This window comes from Moschus berezovskii, chromosome 20 (assembly GCF_049115385.1).
Source record: "Moschus berezovskii isolate FMDL1 chromosome 20, NW_MosBer_1.0, whole genome shotgun sequence".
Lineage (NCBI taxonomy): Eukaryota > Metazoa > Chordata > Mammalia > Artiodactyla > Moschidae > Moschus > Moschus berezovskii.
This window is the reverse complement of record NC_142479.1, coordinates 52,842,980-52,860,796: the sequence shown is the minus strand read 5'-3', so window position 1 is coordinate 52,860,796 and position 17,817 is coordinate 52,842,980. Positions and strand designations below refer to the sequence as shown.

Below are 17,817 nucleotides of genomic sequence, written 5' to 3'. Positions count from 1 at the left end.
TGCAATCTAGCCTTAACTTTTTCTACGCAGTAGACCCCCCTTATCTGTGGGAGATATGTTTCAAGACCCCCAATGGATACCTGAAACTATGGATATTACCAAACTCTATATATCATCCTTACTATATTTTTCTATACATATGTATCTATAATAAAATTTAATTTATAAATTAGGCATGGTAAGAGGTCAACAAAAATAGCTAACAATAAAATAGAAAAAGTATACCAATATACTGTAGCAAAAGTTATGTGAATGTGATCTCTCTCTTTCTCTCTCAAAATATCTTATTGCAGTGTGCTCACCCTCCTTCTTATAATGATGTGAGATGATGAAATACCTACCTGATGAGATGAAGTGAGGTGAGTGAGATGGGCATTGTAACATAACATTATACTCCTGCTGAGGTATCATCAGAAGGAGTATTGTCTGCTTCAAGTGATCCTAGATCATCAAGCCATGATGATGTCAATGGCTGGGGATCCCAGGTGGGACAGAGAAGGACAGTGCAAGATTTCATCACATTACTCAAAACAGTATGCAATTTAAAAATTCTGAACTGTTTTTTTTCTGGAATTTTCCATTTGATATCTTCAGACTATGGTTGCTGCTGCTGCTGCTGCTAAGTCACTTCAGTCGTGTCCGACTCTGTGTGACCCCATAGACGGAAGCCCACCAGGCTCCCCCGTCCCTGGGATTCTCCAGGCAAGAACACTGGAGTGGGTTGCCATTTCCTTCTCCACAGACTATGGTTGAGGACAGATAATTGTAACCACAGAAGGAGGGATTACTGTGCCTTAAACTCCTTAGGAATAGGTATCATCTTCTATCAGTCAGAGCAGAAGCAAAAAAAAGAAGACCTGCTCTAGGTATTTCAGACAAAAGGAATTTAACATGGGGAGTCAGTTACACAGATGATAGAGCTGATAAGTCAAACAGAGGATGGTGAAGCCACCCAGATATTAATAACAGCAGGAAGTTGCCACCGTCCCTAGAATTGGAGAAACGCAGGAAAAGGTAGTTCTACCAGAGCCCAGAAAATAGGACAGGAGTTGGAACTAAAGTGCAGGTTCTTCATGAGGTGCTGGCACCACAGAGACACAGAGATAGGGGTTGGCGGGTGGACTCTGGGATCAAAAACATGTAGCCATGGCTGGGGATGCCACTGGCTGCTAGAAGCAGAGAGAGAAAGGAAATAGCCTAGCAATGGAAAAATATGCAAATATTTACCCCTCAAAATATTGGAAAGACTATACAAATATCAGACACAATAGATTTTAAGACAAAAATTGTTTGCAGAGACAAAGGATATGTTACAATGATAAAACGGGTCGTCCATCCAGAGAACATAACAAGTAAACAGACATGCACCTAAACAACAGAGACCAAAAATAAATGAAACAAACATTGAGAGAATTGGAGGGAGAAATATGAGAAATACACAATTCAACAATCATAGTCAGAGACTTCAATATGATACTTTCAATAATGGATACAACAATGAGGCAGTAGATCAATAAGGAAATAAAGGACATGAACAACATTATGTATCAGTTGGACCTATTAGATACCCACAGAACACTCCACCCAACAACAGCAGGATACACATTCTTCTCAGCGGCACATGGAACATAGATGGACCATATGTTAGGACATAAAACAAATCTTAATAAATTTAAAAGAATTGAGATCATATAAAGTATGTTCTCTGACCACAGTCAATAACAGAAGGAAATTTGAAGAATTCATAGATATGCAGAAATTAAACAATACACTCTTAGATAATCAATGGGTCAAAGAAGGATTCACAGGGAAAAAAACTGGAAAATACTTAGAGATGAATAAAAATGAAAACACACCATATAAAAATCTATGGGATGAAACCAACACAACATTGTGAAACAATTATCCTCCAATTAAAAATTTTAAAACCTATGGGATATAGCTAAAGATGTACTTACTGAGAAATTTACAATGCCTATTAAATGTAAATGCCTATGTTAGAAAAAAGAAGAAAGATCTCAAATAAAGAACCTAAGCTTTTACCTTAAGAAATCAGAACAAGAAGAACACGCTAAACTTGATTCAAAAAGATGGAAGAAAGTAACAAAGACTAGAAACATTTATTTAAATGAAATAGAGAATAGGAAAAATAGAGACAGTCAATAAAACCAAAAGTTGGTACATTGAAAAGATCAACAAAATTGACAAACCTTCAACTAGGCTTCAGTTCAGTTCAGCTCAGTCGTTCAGTCGTGTCTGACTCTTTGTGACCCCATGAATCACAGCACATCAGGCCTCCCTGTCTATCACCAACTCCCGGAGTTCACTAAAACTCATGTCCATTGAGTCGGTGATGCCATCCAGCCATCTCATCAGTACCAAAACTACAAAAATATATTGCAAGAAAATAAAACTACTTACCAATATCCCCTATAAATATAGATGCCAAAATCCTCAACAAAAATCCTCACCAAATCTAGCAACATACATAAGAAAAAAAAAAAAACAAGATTATACATCATGACCAAGTGAATAATCCCAGGAATTCACATTGGTTTGACATTTGAAAGTCTGTCTCTATAATACACTATATTTAATAGAATAAAGGACAAAAATTATCATCTCAATGGACAAAGAAAAGGCATCTAACAAAATTCAACAAACTTGGAATAGAAGGGAATATGCATGATACACAAAAACTATCTCAAAATGAATGTCAGAACTAAAACTATAAAACTTTTAGAAGGAAGCATAAGAATAAATCTTCATGGACTTGAATTAGGCACTGTTTTCTTAGATATGATGCAGAAAGTATGTGAATAAAGAAAAGTAATTTGACTTATGATTTTAAAGTTTTGTACATTAAAGGATACCATGAAGGAAGTGAAGATAATCTAATCCACAGGCTGGGGGAAAATATTTATAGGTCATGTATCTGATAAAGCTTTTGTATCAAGACTATGTAAAGAACTCCTATAACTCAACAGTAAAAAAGCAAACAACCCAATTTTAAAATGATCAGAGGATTTAAATAGACGTTTTTCCAAGTAAAATTTCTAAGTGGTCAATGTTGTATTGTTGTTGTTTAGTCACCAAGTCTTATCCAATTCTTTTGCAACCCCATGCACTATAGCCTGCCAGGCTCATCTATCTGTGGGATTTCTCAGGCAAGAATACTGGAATGGGTTGCCATTTCCATCCCCAGGGGATCTTCCCAACCCCGGAATTGAGCCCATATCTCCTACACTGGCAGGCAGATTCTTTACCACTGAGCCACCAGGGAAGCCCACAAATGGTCAACAGGCACATGAAAAGGCACTCACCATCATTAGTCATTAGGATAATGCAAAGCAAAACCACTTCACACCCACTAGAATGCCTAGAATCAAAAAAAGTAGAGAATCAAAAAAAGGTTGAGGATGTAGAACCTTCATACATTGCTGATGAGAATGAAAAATGGTGAGGCTACTTTGGGAAAAGCTTGACAGTTCCTTGAAATGTTAAGCATGTAGTTGCAATATTATCTAACATTTTCACTCATAGGCATGTTCTCTAGAGAAAAAGAAGCATATATCCACACAAAACCTTGTATATGAATATTCCTAGCACCATTATTCATTATAGCCAAAAACTGGAAACAACCCAAATGTCCAACTCATCACGGATAAACCAAATGGAGTATATGCATACAATGGAATATTATTGAGACATAAAAAGGAATGAAGTATTGATATATATGACAAATGGGTGAACCATGTAAACATTATGTTAACTGAAAGAAGCCAGACACAAAGGCCGCATAGAGATTAGTTCTATTTATGTGAAATGTCTAGAATAGGGCAAGTCTGTAAAAGACGAAAGTAGATTTGTTGTTACCAGTGGCTGGGGGTGGGGATGGAGGGAATTTGGAGAGTCATTTCTAATGAGTAGGGGTTGGGGAGGGGTGGTTTTTCAGGAGGAAGCTATTTTAAATGTTCCAAAACAGATCTTGGTGATGATTGCACAACTCTGAATATACCAAAAAAATATTTTTTTGACTGGTACTCTTTAAAAGGGTAAGTTATTTGTGAATTATATCTCAATAAAATTGTACTTGAAAGGAAAGAAAGAGAAGAGGAGAGGAAAGAGGAAAGAAAACGAAAGAAAAGGAAAAAGAGGAAAAGAGAGACAACCTGATCTGACGGCTGATTCATGTTGATGTACGGCAGAAACCAACACAATATTGTAAAGTGATTATCCTCCAATTAAAAATAAATAAATTTCAAAAAAGAGAGATATCCTGGCGCATCCCTCCCCTTCTGCTTTCCAACATCTCTCAGTGCCTCCCATTGGCCAGACCTACCCAAAAGCCAGAGGGCAAAGCAGTTTGGGAAATGTAGTCCCCTGTGACACTGTGTAGGGCAAGGGAAGGATGGGGATAGATCTTTACTTATCTCCAACTCCCTGGCATGTGATACCCAGGCTGTAAACACATATCAAATCAATGGTTTCACTCCCCTGCCTTGGGCAGGGCCCTGAGTCTGCAAGGGGGGCTTTCTGAATGTAAATGACCCAATGATTCATGATCCTATGACCGGTGAGGGGGCTGTCACTCTCTTTCACCTTCTCATACCCCTCACACCCTTTGGTCCCAGGAAGCCACCTGAGTCCAGGCCCTGAGTGAGGCCGGACTAGAGGGAGGAGCGGGGGTGGGAGGGGCAGGGGAGAGGGTGGCTCCTCTCACAGCTTAAAAGGGGCTGGAACCACATCCTCCCCAGACAGAGCCCCGGCACAACCTTCCTGTGTGGTTTCAGCCGCCGAGAGAGTCATGGACCTGGGTGAGTGAGCCTCCCCCAAGTGAGAGAGAGAGATAGCAGTTACCGGGGTCACTTGGACACCCAGAATGACTTTGTGCAATGGGGGTGGAAGGCATGGGGGGACCTCCCAGAGGAACCAGGTGGCTTTGATGGGAATCAGTGGCTCCTCCCAGAGAATGTGACCTCTGTTCCTCCAGGTACTTCTTTAGGACCTGGGGAAAGGGGTGACAATTGTTACCAAGAATAGTAGGTTCTGCAGAAGGTGCCAAGGCTGGGGTGGTAGAGATCTGGACAGCACCTGCTCTAGCTAGCCAGGGGGTGATGGGGAAGGCTCTTGAGGGCCCCGTTTCATCAGAGAAATCTTGGAGAGTTCAGGACCCTCCATTCGCCCTCCTATTCCCACCTCTCTCCCAGGCTAAATAGGGCTGAACTTGTCTGCTCTCTTAGGGTTATGATGAGAGGCAGATTCAAGGTGAGTGCATTATGTAAATGATACTATACAAGCAACACGAGCTGTGCTTATTTTCTCTCTACTGCACATCCCACGGGGAAGCTGTTGCCTCTTGCCAGTCAAAGGTTGAATGGGCAACACGAAATGAGACCACAAGGGCCTTCAGCTGGGAGAAGTCACAGCCAGGGCCTCCAACTCAGCCCCTAGTTTCACTCACTTTGTCTATCCAGGGAGATGGCTGTTCCCTTTCCAAAATCCATCTTCTGGTCTAACTTTGGTCTTAACTAAAGGGAGTCCAAAGGAAGCCCCCAGCAGGTTCTTAGGGGGTTCACCCAGCTCCAGACACCCCATTTACAAATCTCAGCTTAAGAGTCAGACTGGGCTGAGGCTACAAAGGCCAGGTTCCTGGACGGCTTGTTCTCACCAGCAAACAAACACCACAGCAGCCTCAAAGCCACAAGGGGTTGGCTTTAAAAAGTGAAGGTTCCCTGTTCATCCTCTGCTGTCCTCACACCCCTCCCCATCACACCACAGCCTCTTGCCTTCGTGTCAGCTTTTCCCGCCAACTCGGAACCTAGGGTCGACTCAGCAAACAGCTGTCAAAGGGCTAAAGTGGCTGTTGCACCCACCGACCCAGAACTCCTGGAAGGCAGGCTTTGATTTTGCACCTCTGATTCCCAGGGCCTTTGGAGGTGCGAGCAGAAAAAGGTTTGTGGAATGAATGAATGGCTTCAAGAACTCTGATTTTAGTTTTTAAAAATCTCTTCCAACTTCCCCTCCTCTCAGCAGTCTGCCCACTAATCCCACTTCCCAGACATCCACCCCTACTAACCATGGTACCAGAAAGCAGACATCGTCCCCTGGAGACCCTGATCCTGCCCCTCTGTTTGACCTCTGTGAAAGAAACCAAGCAGATCCCCGTGGTGCGTTAGTAAAGGCTAGAGAACCGGCTCCCTGATATGTAGTGCTTGCCAATTTCCACAGTGTAAATGCTCCCATCATAGCCGATTGCAAGCTGTCAGCCGATTTCAAGCCGTGAAACGACTGAACACAGAGTCAGAGAGAGATGCACACCACTGACTCGATGAGCCCGTGAGAGCAGCCACAGCACCGCACGGAGGGTCCTCCTCCCAAGGACTAGGTTTGGGGTGCTAGACTCTCAGGCATTAATGGGGGAGGTCCCTTTAATGCAGGACATGTCTCCAGAATAAAAGGATGTTCTTAATGCTTCACTCAATTCGAGAGAGCCCCAACGGCTGTCTGAGCCCCAAATACTGGTAGGAGGGGACATCACTGAGACATTTTGCTCAGATCAGGCTCCAGGGCTCTGGGCCGTTTGTAGGACGGATGAGCCGCAAAGGATCTGTTTCTTTCTCTTTGTCAGCCCGGCAGGGCGCCCGAGGTGGGTGAGGGGTAGAGTTTCTGTTACACAAAATGAGAAACGCCAGAACCAGAGCTGCACTGGCCTTTTTCACGATTTGAATGGGCAGCCCCGGGTGCCTTCCCCGGCCATCTTCAAGAAATGGGGCTTGAGACTTCAGTTAGAATTTTCCAAAGCAGAGAAGAAGAAAAAATGAGCCATGAGATACTCATTTCCCACAGCTCAGCCAGAGATAGTGGCAGAGGGAGATGTTGAAGGAATTCAGGGCCCATCCCTTCTGGCCTTTGAGGAGCCTGACTAGGGAAGAGCGGAACCCTGCAGCCTGGGGGAGCTGTTGGGAAATCTCTCCTCTTTGCTTGGTACTTTCAGTCAACTGCTATTGATGGAAGAATTCAGGCAGGACCAGTCTGGTGGGGGGAGAGACACATGTGTCAATGAGCCATTGCAAGATGGGGAGAGAGAGTGCTGATGGGGTAAAAGGAGAGCAATAGTGAAACTTAAAGAAACGAACAGTGACTATGAGTCAGGGGGCATTTAAGCTGGGTTTTGAAGGATGTGTAGGAGTTCTCAAAGCAGACAAGGAGAAGCAAGGGGCCTAGGAGGTAGCAGGACTAGGGATCTCAATGGCTCAATCACCAGTAATGTAACTGAGGGATGGGCATAAGACAGAGTAAGTGGAGGACAGTGGAGTGATTCAGAGGTTAGCCCCACCTAAAGGCATCCAAATCCAATTTTTTTTAAACTCCATGTAACAAAGCAGAATATCCTGTGGACTCAGCCTGCAGGCTCCCAGCTGGTCAACTGTAATAAAAGCTAATAGAGACAAGAAAGAGGCAAGTTGAGGAGGATGTATAGAACCTGGCTGTACTGAGAAGGAAGGGAAGTAGGACAGACAGGCGGGGTCAACCTTTGAGATTCTGTGTGGCATCGCTGAAAAAGTTTGGGCTTTTTTACTAAAAGCAATGAGAAGCCAGTGAAGATTTTTTTGTTTCAGTTAGGTGAGTTAAATATTGTGACCTGTGTTTCAGAGGAGCTCTGGGGTGGCAAAGCCTTATGTCAGGGTAGAAGTGGAGCCAGCTCTGGGATGTTACAGGGATAGAGGCAACAGAACGAGTGACCAATAGATGGAGGAGAGTGTGGATTCCCCTGATGCTCCACAGAGGCCCCAATACACAGCAGACTCAACAGAAATGAAGTAGCAGGAGTTCCATTCAAAAATCTCAGACCCATCTCTCTGCAGCTGTGTGACCCAAACAAGTGGGTTAACCTCTCTGAGCCTCTATTTTCTGAAATATAGAATGAGACTCACGAGGGGTAACTCACAGGATATTAGGAGAGAACGGAACATAAAGTCTGAGAGGCAGCACGGAAGAGGAATTGGAAGTGTGGTTTCTGAAATTAAATGGATCCAAAGCCCAGCTACACTACCAGCCAGCTGTGTGACTTTGAGAAAGTTACTAATCTCTAGTTTCTCTCACTGGGAGCTAAGGTTGGAGTTCTAGGGAATTTCCTTTTCGTTGTGATCATTACTAGAAACTCAAGAACTCAGAAAATACCCAATGCATCACTCAACCACTCCTCAGCCCCTGAGATTCCCAACTTCTCTGGCCCCACCCCGGTGGCTGCCCAAGGCCAGTTGCTTTATGACTTTGTAACAGACAAAAATCATTTGAGTCAAGGCCGTTGACCAGGCCCCCTCTGCTTCACACCAGAGTTTCCCCAAGTTCCTGTTTGGTCACCTTTCTTGAAAAACTGTCTATGCTGGTCCTAGAAGATCCCTGCTCAACCACCTTCTCCAACATACCTGGAAGGAGACCTCACCTACACACATCCTCTAGCTCCCCCTCCTGAGCCCTCCCACAGCCAGTGGCAAAAGGACTGAGATGGGGCCCAGGAAAGAAGGTTGATGGAGTGAAATAGAAACACAACTCTTGCCCCGCGTGTTTCACCTGTTGTGACATCAAAACCTTGAGGTTTCTCGGTTCTCACTGACAGTCAGAGCAGGCTTTCTCTAGAGTAACCGAAAGACTGGTACGTGTTTAAAGAAACCTCGAGCGCTTCACATCAAGATGAGTCAGTGGAGGTTGGGCAGCTCGTTGGACCGCAAAGAGAGTGTGCTTAAGGGTAGAGATGTGGACTCGAGCTCAGGGGGCTCTCGGGATAATTCAGCAAGGAAGGGGGATGAGAGAGGGGAGCCACCGTGATGTTGCACAAAAATCCATTCCCACCCAGGACAGCAAATACTCAGGGGCAAGCTGGGGACGACAGCTCCTGCCCCCAGAAATAGAAGATGAAGCTAGGAAGGCAGGTCCAAGTAGACAGTGGAGGGCTGGACAACCATGCTCAGCATCAGGCTGCCATCCTTAGGACTGGTAGAGAGGTCCTAAGGATTGAGCAGGAGGGCACGATGGGGGTTGGCATCAGAGCTACGACTGAGAAACATGCGTCTAGCAGTAATGTGCAGTATAACGGGAGAAATGCCTGTTTATTTATGTGGCTCCATGCCCTTCCTCCCCCACCCAAGACACCCCAACCCCAGAAATCCTGTCTTAGGCAAACTCCCTGGATAATGGCAACTTGGATGTCACGTCATGAAATTTCCAGCAGGTGGTGCTGTGGCCAAGCACACCGACTCACTGGCCCTGTGCTGCTGCATCTTGGGAAGCAGGATTCCTTGCTTGCTTGAAGGGAGCCCTGAGCCTCCAGAAGGTGCTAGAAGCAGGGTCCCAAGCATCGATCTATTGACCCTCTTGAGGCTAGAGGTGTGATGGGTCAGCAAGTCCTGCCTTGTATTCATTCCTGGAATCACAGTTACTGTCTCCCATGCTAAGTTGCTTCAGTTGTATCTGACTCTATGCAACCCTATGGACAGCAGCCCTCCAGGCTCCAAGGCCCACAGGATTCTCCAGGCAAGAATATTGAAGTAGGTTGCCATTTCCTTCTCCCACTGTCTCCCATAGGCTGGTGCAATTATAGGAAGGGGTTTTACAGAGATGAAGAGGGCACAGCTCTCAGACTTTAAGTGGACTTCTGTATAGAAAAAAAAAAAGACTTCTGTATAAATCACCCTGTCGCCCTGTCGACTTGCTTGGTCTCCCCTGCTTGATCCCCTGGAAGAAATAAATTCCAAGTCCAGCTCTCAACTCAGCCACCAAGCAGGACTGAGCCACCAAGGCGCACATCAGGCCTTGTGAGAACCTGGGTTCTCCACCTGCCGTTCAGAATTAAGGAGGGCCTCCTGGCTTCCAGAAAGTACTCAGGCTCTGACTCACTCCTTCCCACCATTTTTCTCTTTCATCTGCCTCTTTTCTCTTTCACCAAGGCCCTAGATTAGAAGCAAGTTAAGAAGAGAAAACATATCCACACTAGTCAAGCGACCTCGGGGAATGGCCTCACTCCTGTCACACAGCCACACGGCAAGGTCCCCACAGGGCAGCTTGGGAGAAGGGCAAACAAGTCATTCATTCATTCAGCAGCACACAGTCTCTGGGCACCTCCTCATTTATGGGCCTGAACTGGGTAAAAGGGACGATGCCCCTGGCCCAAAGGCAGACTAGGGGCATGGGCCAGAGGAGCCACCAATGAGTGCTGGATGAATGACCGCTGGGTGAGGGCTGTTTGGGGGAGCCTCATGGGTCCCAGAAGAACTTTCCTATTTGCCACTGGGAGGCAGTGAGGAACACTCCTTCATGCTGCCCTGTGAAATCAGTCTACTTCCTCAGCCAGCCTCCATCAGAAAACAGTCAGGGCTTCATAGGTGGCTGCCCACCCACTGGGTGCAGGAAAAATGCTCCCCATTGGCTCCTGGCACAAGAGCAGGGCAGGACACACACACCACCTCCACCACCTCAGGGTCTTGCTTCCTGCATAGCGTGGAATAGGAAGGGACCGTCCAGACACAGGAGTCAAGGTCAGCTGAAGCTCAGCCTTGAGGGATAATCTGGGCCAGGGTGGAATTTCCAATTCCAGAAGAGACCCTGAAGAGCCAAGAGGGGGGAGTGCCTGCCCTGCATTCTGGTCTCCCTCCTTTCCAGGACCCTTTCTGGAGCTAAGGAGGAAGAAGAGGTGAGGACAGTGAGATGGGGCAGCTGGCCAGGTGCTCCAAGGCACAATCTGGTTCTCGTGTTCTCAAAGGCAGTGTCCAGAGCTTGTGATGAAAGATCCCCACGTTCTCCCTGGCTCTCTGGGCTTTTTTCATAACAAAGAGCCAGCCCTGCTGAGCAATAACTTTCTTACTTTGTCTCCTTCAGGGAAGCCAATGAAGAATATGTTGGTGGTGGCCCTCCTCGTCATTTTCCAGGTGAGGTATCCTGCCTGCCAAGGAAAGCTCCATTCCCTCTCCCAAATGCCCCTCAGCAAGCCTAGCCCTTCTCAAACCTAGGCCCTGGGGTTCTGGTGGAGTCACTGGGCATTTACTGGAAAGAAATAGACCCAGGCACAAATTTGGTCTTCTTTAAGCTGATGGCCACCCTCTCCATCTGCTGAGTGACCCTAGAAAGCCACAGGTGTTCTCTGAATTCCTTTACTCCATTTCAATTAAAACTTTTAGGAAAAGTTTTATCGCTTCCAATATCCCCACCCAGGAGACAGAAAAGTAGACTCTTGAGTTCTTGGAGAGAGTTCTTTGCTTTGCAAAAAAGCAAAGGCTGTGAGGTTACTGGGTCTGGAACATATGTGCCCACACCCATGTGTGTAAATCTTCATATGTGAGATGAGAAAAGAACCTGCGGGCCGTTTACTATCCTATCGCCCCAAAGATGTCTTCCTCCCAAGACCTGCAGCTAAATGCTCCCTTCGAAGCCCCAGTTCCCTTTTCTGAAATAGACTGATCTGAGCCTCACTGGGGGAAGGGGAGGGGAGGATGGGGACCCTGGAGGAACGGAGGGTGGATGGAACCCATCATTCAGGGGGGCCCAGAACTCTGGAGGAGCAAAGGCCACCAGCTTACAGGTCTCAGCTTCTCAATCCCAGATGTGGAGACAGAAAATCCATGCCCACCAAGTGCCAGAGTTAGAAATCCACTCTTCCCCCGACTTTGCTGGGGTTGGGAGCTCTCTTGGAGCCAGAGGAGGCGGCTGAGACCGGAGCTGGAGAGGCAGTGCTTCAGAATTTGGCTCCTCCCCAGGTCTGGAGGCCAGAGAGGCAGTTTTCCAGGAGCTCTGGCCAGAGGCAGGCCCCAAGCTGGGCACTGTTCCCAAAGCCCCATCCCAGAGGCCTCCTGGAGCTTGGGTTGTAGCCTACAGCCTGGCCCCCTTCCCCATCAGCACTCCCTCCCCTCTTCCCAGGACTCCAGAGGGCTGGAGTGCTAACAGTGGAGGCTGGAAGGTTGGGGAGGGAATGAGGGACAGCTGGACTCATCCTCCTCTTTACCTGGGGAGATGGGGGTGGCTCAGATGGGGCAGGATATGGTGGGGCTGTGTGCTGCGGAGCCATCAAGCCTGGTGGCCCCTGGTGAGGGGTGGGGCAGGTACCAAGAAGAGAAAAAGGAGGCAGAACAGGGCAGTGGGAAGCACACATCACAGAGGCTGGGTGTATTGCCCACCGAAGCCCAGAACCCCCTTACGTCCAGATCTGAGGTCTCGGGTGTTACCCTGGGCAGCCAAGGACAGCCAGCCTCTCGCAGGCCTCCAGGGCTGCAGTCGTACCCGGAAAAGAGAAAAGGGTTGCCACTGACATCTCTTCTCAAGATAGCAATGCCCCAAAAAAGGCTCCAGAACATGATTTGGTCCTCACCCCGTCCCCATACAGACAGTGATGAATCCAGAATTTGGAAGTAAGAAAGAGACAAGATCCAGGCAAATCAGGAGACTGGGTTCCTGTTCTGGCTGAGTAACCTTGAACCAGTCACACTGTTTCTCCAAAAGGCTCCTTTCATCACCTCTACAGCCCCTCCAGTTCCCCAGTTGTGTAAATCCATCATACAGGGCTGCCCAGGGCCGCATTCCCAGAGGACGGACCAGGAGCTTGCTGAGGCAGTTTCCAGCCCAGCTCCCCGCCCCGCACAGCTCAGCCACCCCATGTGTCTCCTTCATTGGTCAAATCACAGCCGTCTGCCTGAACCTTCACCCTGCCCTGCAGATAGGCTAAAAAAAAAAGCCCTGAACATGTGAGCCCTACTGACTGGAATTTGCCAGAAGAGACAGCAAGGAAGAGAGAGAGGAGTAAGGTGCGGGGAGAGGGTGGGAAGATGGACGGAAGGCTGCGCTTCCTTCCCGTGCCCAGGAGGACTCACAGCTGAGGCTGTGGCCCCGCCATCCGCTCGGACCCGCACTGCCTTAGCTCTTGCTGCCTGACGGTCTCTGTGCCTTGGGCCCCAGGGATCCATAAGCCTTCCGTGATCACCACCCATGATCACAGCATCTTGCCCCAACCCAGGGCTTTGTAGCCTCTTAACAGAGTTTTGCCTTCCTCTCTTCTCACTCCACTTCCCTGGTGGCTCACGGGTAAAGAATCCACTTGCAATGCTAGAGACACAGATTCGATCCCTGAGTTAGGAAGATCCCCTGGAAAAGGAAATAGCAGCCCACTCCGGTATTCTTGCTGGGAAATCCCATGGACAGAGGAGCCTGGTGGACTACAGTCCATGGGGTCGCAAAGAGTCGGACCCAACCTAGCAACTATAACCACCACCACCTTCTCACTCTGGGCCCTCCTCAACCTTAGCCCAAGTGGAGTTTCCCTCAAAAGCTGGGGTATTTTTGTAGGCCCCCTCCCTTGGAAAGTTCTTTCTACCAGATTCCAAAGGAGGCTCAAAAAGAAAGACCTACCATCCCATTCTCCTGGAGTTTCCAGCAGGCAAAATCAAAGTTCCATGAAGACAAAAGGATGCCAGAATCCGAGTTAGGAACCTCACAACAACCGTGTGAAGGAGATAGTATTCATCTCCATTTCACGAATGAGAAAACTGAGGCTTGGAGAGATGAAGTATATTTAACCAGGCCAAGGCTCTTTTGACCCCCATGCCTAGGCCATTTCCAGCCTGCCATTAACACCTGTAAGATCAAGTCTCTCAGAAGACTTGCTACTTACTGGAAATGCAGAATCCCAGACTTGACCCCATCCTACTACATCATATGAACAAAATCCCCAAGTTCAAGAGCATGTGAAAATTTGAGAAGCCACCAATTTCAAATTGAAGAATCACTTAGAAAGTTTAGAAAAACAGATTTCTGGGCCCCAGCTCCTGACATTTGGGTTCAGTGAGTCTCAGATGGGGTCTGAGAATCTGCAGATGATGCTGATCACAGTTTGAAACCACTGCTCTAGACAGTCCCAGGGCAGTGAGATTTCAACGCACTCAGCTAAGCTGGAGTATTTTCCTTCCCTGCAGGTGTGCCTCTGCCAAGATGAGGTCACGGACGATTACATCGGAGACAACACCACGGTGGACTACACGCTGTATGAGTCCGTGTGCTTCAAGAAGGATGTGCGGAACTTTAAAGCCTGGTTCCTCCCGATCATGTACTCCATCATTTGCTTCGTGGGTCTGCTGGGCAACGGGCTGGTCATGCTGACCTACATCTATTTCAAGAGGCTCAAGACCATGACTGATACATACCTGCTCAACCTGGCCCTGGCAGACATTCTCTTCCTTCTGACCCTCCCCTTCTGGGCATACAGTGCAGCCAAGTCCTGGGTCTTTGGGGTCCACGTTTGCAAGCTCATCTTTGGCATCTACAAGATAAGCTTCTTCAGCGGCATGCTCCTGCTGCTATGCATCAGCATCGACCGCTACGTTGCCATCGTCCAGGCCGTCTCGGCCCACCGCCACCGTGCCCGCGTCCTTCTCATCAGCAAGCTCTCCTGCCTGGGCATTTGGATGCTGGCCATGGTGCTCTCCACCCCAGAGCTGATGTACAGCGGGATCCAGAAGAGCAGCAGCGAGCAGGCGCTGCGGTGCTCCCTCGTCACCGAGCATGTGGAGGCCTTGATCACCATCCAGGTGGCCCAGATGGTGGTAGGCTTCCTGATCCCCCTGGTGGCCATGAGCTTCTGCTACCTCGTCATCATCCGCACCCTGCTCCAGGCACGCAACTTCGAGCGCAACAAGGCCATCAAGGTGATCATCGCCGTGGTCGTGGTTTTCATAGCCTTCCAACTGCCCTATAACGGGGTGGTTCTGGCCCAGACGGTGGCCAACTTCAACATTACCAGTGGCACCAGCTGCGAGCTCAGCAAGCAACTCAACATCGCCTACGATGTCACCTACAGCCTGGCCTGCGTCCGCTGCTGCGTCAACCCTTTCTTGTACGCCTTCATTGGCGTCAAGTTCCGCAGCGACCTCTTCAAGCTCTTCAAGGACCTGGGCTGCCTCAGCCAGGAGCGGCTCCGGCAGTGGTCTCCCTGCCGGCACGCCCGGCGGTCCTCCATGAGCGTGGAGGCTGAGACCACCACCACCTTCTCCCCGTAGGAGGCCTCTCCACCAGGACTAGAGGGACCTCTCCCAGGGCCCCTCAAATCAGGGACACGGAGCAGAAGATCCAGCAGCTGCTGAGGGAAAGGTCGGTCTGGCCGTTAAGGTTTATCTCGTGGTGAAAACCTGAGCCGCAGAAGACAGAAGAACGCCAACCCTCGCTAGCTACCTCAACCAAGGCTGCAAAGAGACGCGGTTGATAAGCTACCCCAGATCCTGCAACGCTCCAAAACCAAGACCGTTATCCTCTAAACCCCAAAACCAGAGGTGAAAGTCAAGAAACAGCTCACACCTCGCGGAGTGAAGGGGAGCGGGAGTTGGTGAGATCTAGGTGGTGGAAGGGGCCCGGCGAGCATTCCAGATCAATGTTCTTCTCAAAAGAAGTCCTCCCCAAGACTCAAGGCGAGGTCTTCCAGAGAGCCAGGCTTTGTCCCCCAAGACCAGAGACCGTGGGGAGATTCCTCGCCTGAGCAGAGGAACAGGGATGCCAGCGGGTCAGACTAACTCTCTGAATCCCTGCTTCCATCTCTTTTTCCTCTGCCATCCGAGCCAGCAAGAAGCGGCAGCCTCCAAGCCTCCTAAAAGCACGCTGACCCCTCGCCCGCCCCCCCTCCTCCGTCTCTCCACGCTGAAGGGGTGCGGTGCTTCCCACAGGCCAGGCCCCGCCAAACCATGTTTCCAGCCAGGATTCTGGGGCAGAGATGAAGTATGGCCGGCCCATCTCAGGTCTCCCTTCGGCTCTGAAGGGAGGAGCAGGCAAGGAGAAAGGTTAGGGGCCGGGGGTGGGTGAAACAGTGCTTCCTGCTGCCAGCCAACGAGTTGCTGCTTTGTTCTTTGCCACAGGGACAAAACATCTCTCATCCTGTTCTGCTTTCAGTTCATTAAGAGAGCACATTTTACTCACACACAAATAAAAGTTTTCCCTGGAGGAAACAACAACTTTAAAAGAAAGGGAGAAAAGATTTTTTCAGTAAATGGCAAATGAGCGTGTTCTTGTTTTGCAAACCCCACACCCCACCTGACCATCCCCACACTCCTTTTCTCCCCCAGGCTTCATTGTTCAGAGATGCTCAGAGCCACAAGGTCTGCTTGAGCTATGCTCTGAGTCCTTCCAGTGACACAGGCCCTGAGTGGCTGAACGAGGTAGGAGGGGCAGAAGGACAGGGTGTTCAGCTTGCAAACACCTTTCCAGAGCTCACGGGACCCAAGCCTGTGCAGTCAGCAGTGATCTAGAGACACAATCTGAGCCGAGCTCTGAAAAGAACCAAATTGTCCCTGTGACGTCTGTGGCTGGGAACCCTCCCTGACCCTTAGCAACACTTTCACACTGTCCTGTTCATCTATCCCAGCTCAGTCTGGAACTGGAGCCCCTGTCCCTTAGTCAGTCTCCCCAGGCTCCCAAATGATGTTTAGAGGGAAGACCACCCCCTGACACCTATCTGCCATGACATCCTGGATCCAGTGGGCTTGAGATGGGACCCACATGATACATCCTGTACTGGATACTTGGGAGTCAGGTCTGCCCTTGACCCTTCCTGGCCACTATTGCAACAATGGCCTTCCATTGTGTGGACACCCATCGTGGAGAGGAAGGGATCAAGGAACAGCCACTGTCCCCATCACAGACCCAGGATCCACGTCACTGGGTGTTCTGATGCCTTCCCAGTCCCCGGCTTCTCCAAGCCAGGGAGGTTAGTCCAGCCTGTGATATATGAGGAGGTGTCTGAAGGACCTGGTGCTCTAATAGCTCAGGGTCTGGAGGTGGGAGGGAGCTGAAACACTCATGAAAAGGTGACTCCATCAATTTTCCGAAGTGAAAAGAGCCTCACTGGGAAAAGAGCCTGCCTGGAAATGAAACCCGTTCTCTCATCTCATAAGCACATTGCGGTACCCTCCTCCACCGGCTGCACTGGGCTCGAGCCAGGACCGGCGCCCTGAGAAGGATGAGGCTGCCACATGGAGCCACGGCACCAGCAGCCACATTAATATTAATCAGCACAGCTGCCATGGAGGGAGGGGTGACCCCAGCACAACTGCGGGCCTTGAGGGGAGCGTGCCAGGACGTAAGGGTGGGAACGCTGGTGTGTACATCCTAGTGAGCGTACACGTGGGAAAATATCCTCCCTTCCTGAGGGGGAGGAATGCAACAGAACCGTCATGAACAGGAAGCCAGGCCAACCGCACAAACACACCACCTCGGCTTCAAATACGTTTTTCTGAAATACCTCCAACTATTTGCAAAACCCCCAGCAATGTCCATTCCCCACAGTCCTGTGTCTCAGAAGCACTGACCTCGGCTCACTGCTGGCCTGGTCGCTGCTCGCTTACACGACGTTCTCACAGGCCTACCCTGAGGTGGGACGGGGGCCTAGGATGGAGGAGGGGACTCACTGGGACACCCAGGGCCTCTCTCTCTCTCATCTGCCTCATGGTTCACAGCCCCCACGACCCCTCCGAAACTCCCCTTATTTCCATCACCACCTTGTCCCCTATTCCTTCTCAGCTACAACCCCAGGCTATAAATCTGACTTTTAGCCTGAAGCTGCACAGCTCTTGAACCATGGACTCATGGAGCTGCAAGAAACCTCAAAGATCAGCTGGCGCAACCTCTAATCATTCTCTAGTTGGGAAAATCGAGGTCCGGGGGAGGAAGTGATTTGCCTAAAGAGACACTGCAACATGGAGAAGTAGTAAACTTGCTTTGGGGACGTGAGGATCTGGCAGGACGGCAGGAGGTGGGTGAGGGAGAGTGGAGACGCTGGAGCCCGGCCAACTT

The 17,817-nt window shown here is 49.1% G+C and overlaps 1 protein-coding gene across 1 annotated transcript; it reads left to right on the top strand.

Annotated features, from left to right (window-relative positions):
* Window positions 1-4,740: 4,740 nt before the first annotated feature.
* Window positions 4,741-16,917, top strand: CCR7 (C-C motif chemokine receptor 7). Its single transcript, XM_055396892.2, has 3 exons — window positions 4,741-4,817; window positions 10,879-10,928; window positions 13,959-16,917. The coding sequence occupies exons 1-3, from the start codon at window positions 4,808-4,810 to the stop codon at window positions 15,036-15,038; spliced, it is 1,140 nt and encodes a 379-aa protein (XP_055252867.2). The 5' UTR covers window positions 4,741-4,807; the 3' UTR covers window positions 15,039-16,917.
* The last annotated feature ends 900 nt before the right edge of the window (window positions 16,918-17,817 follow it).

Bases quoted from the DNA above. Each gene is read 5' to 3' on its own strand.
- CCR7 (XM_055396892.2), top strand. The intron at 10,929-13,958 runs GTGAGGTATCCT...CCTTCCCTGCAG, and splicing joins CCCTCCTCGTCATTTTCCAG to GTGTGCCTCTGCCAAGATGA.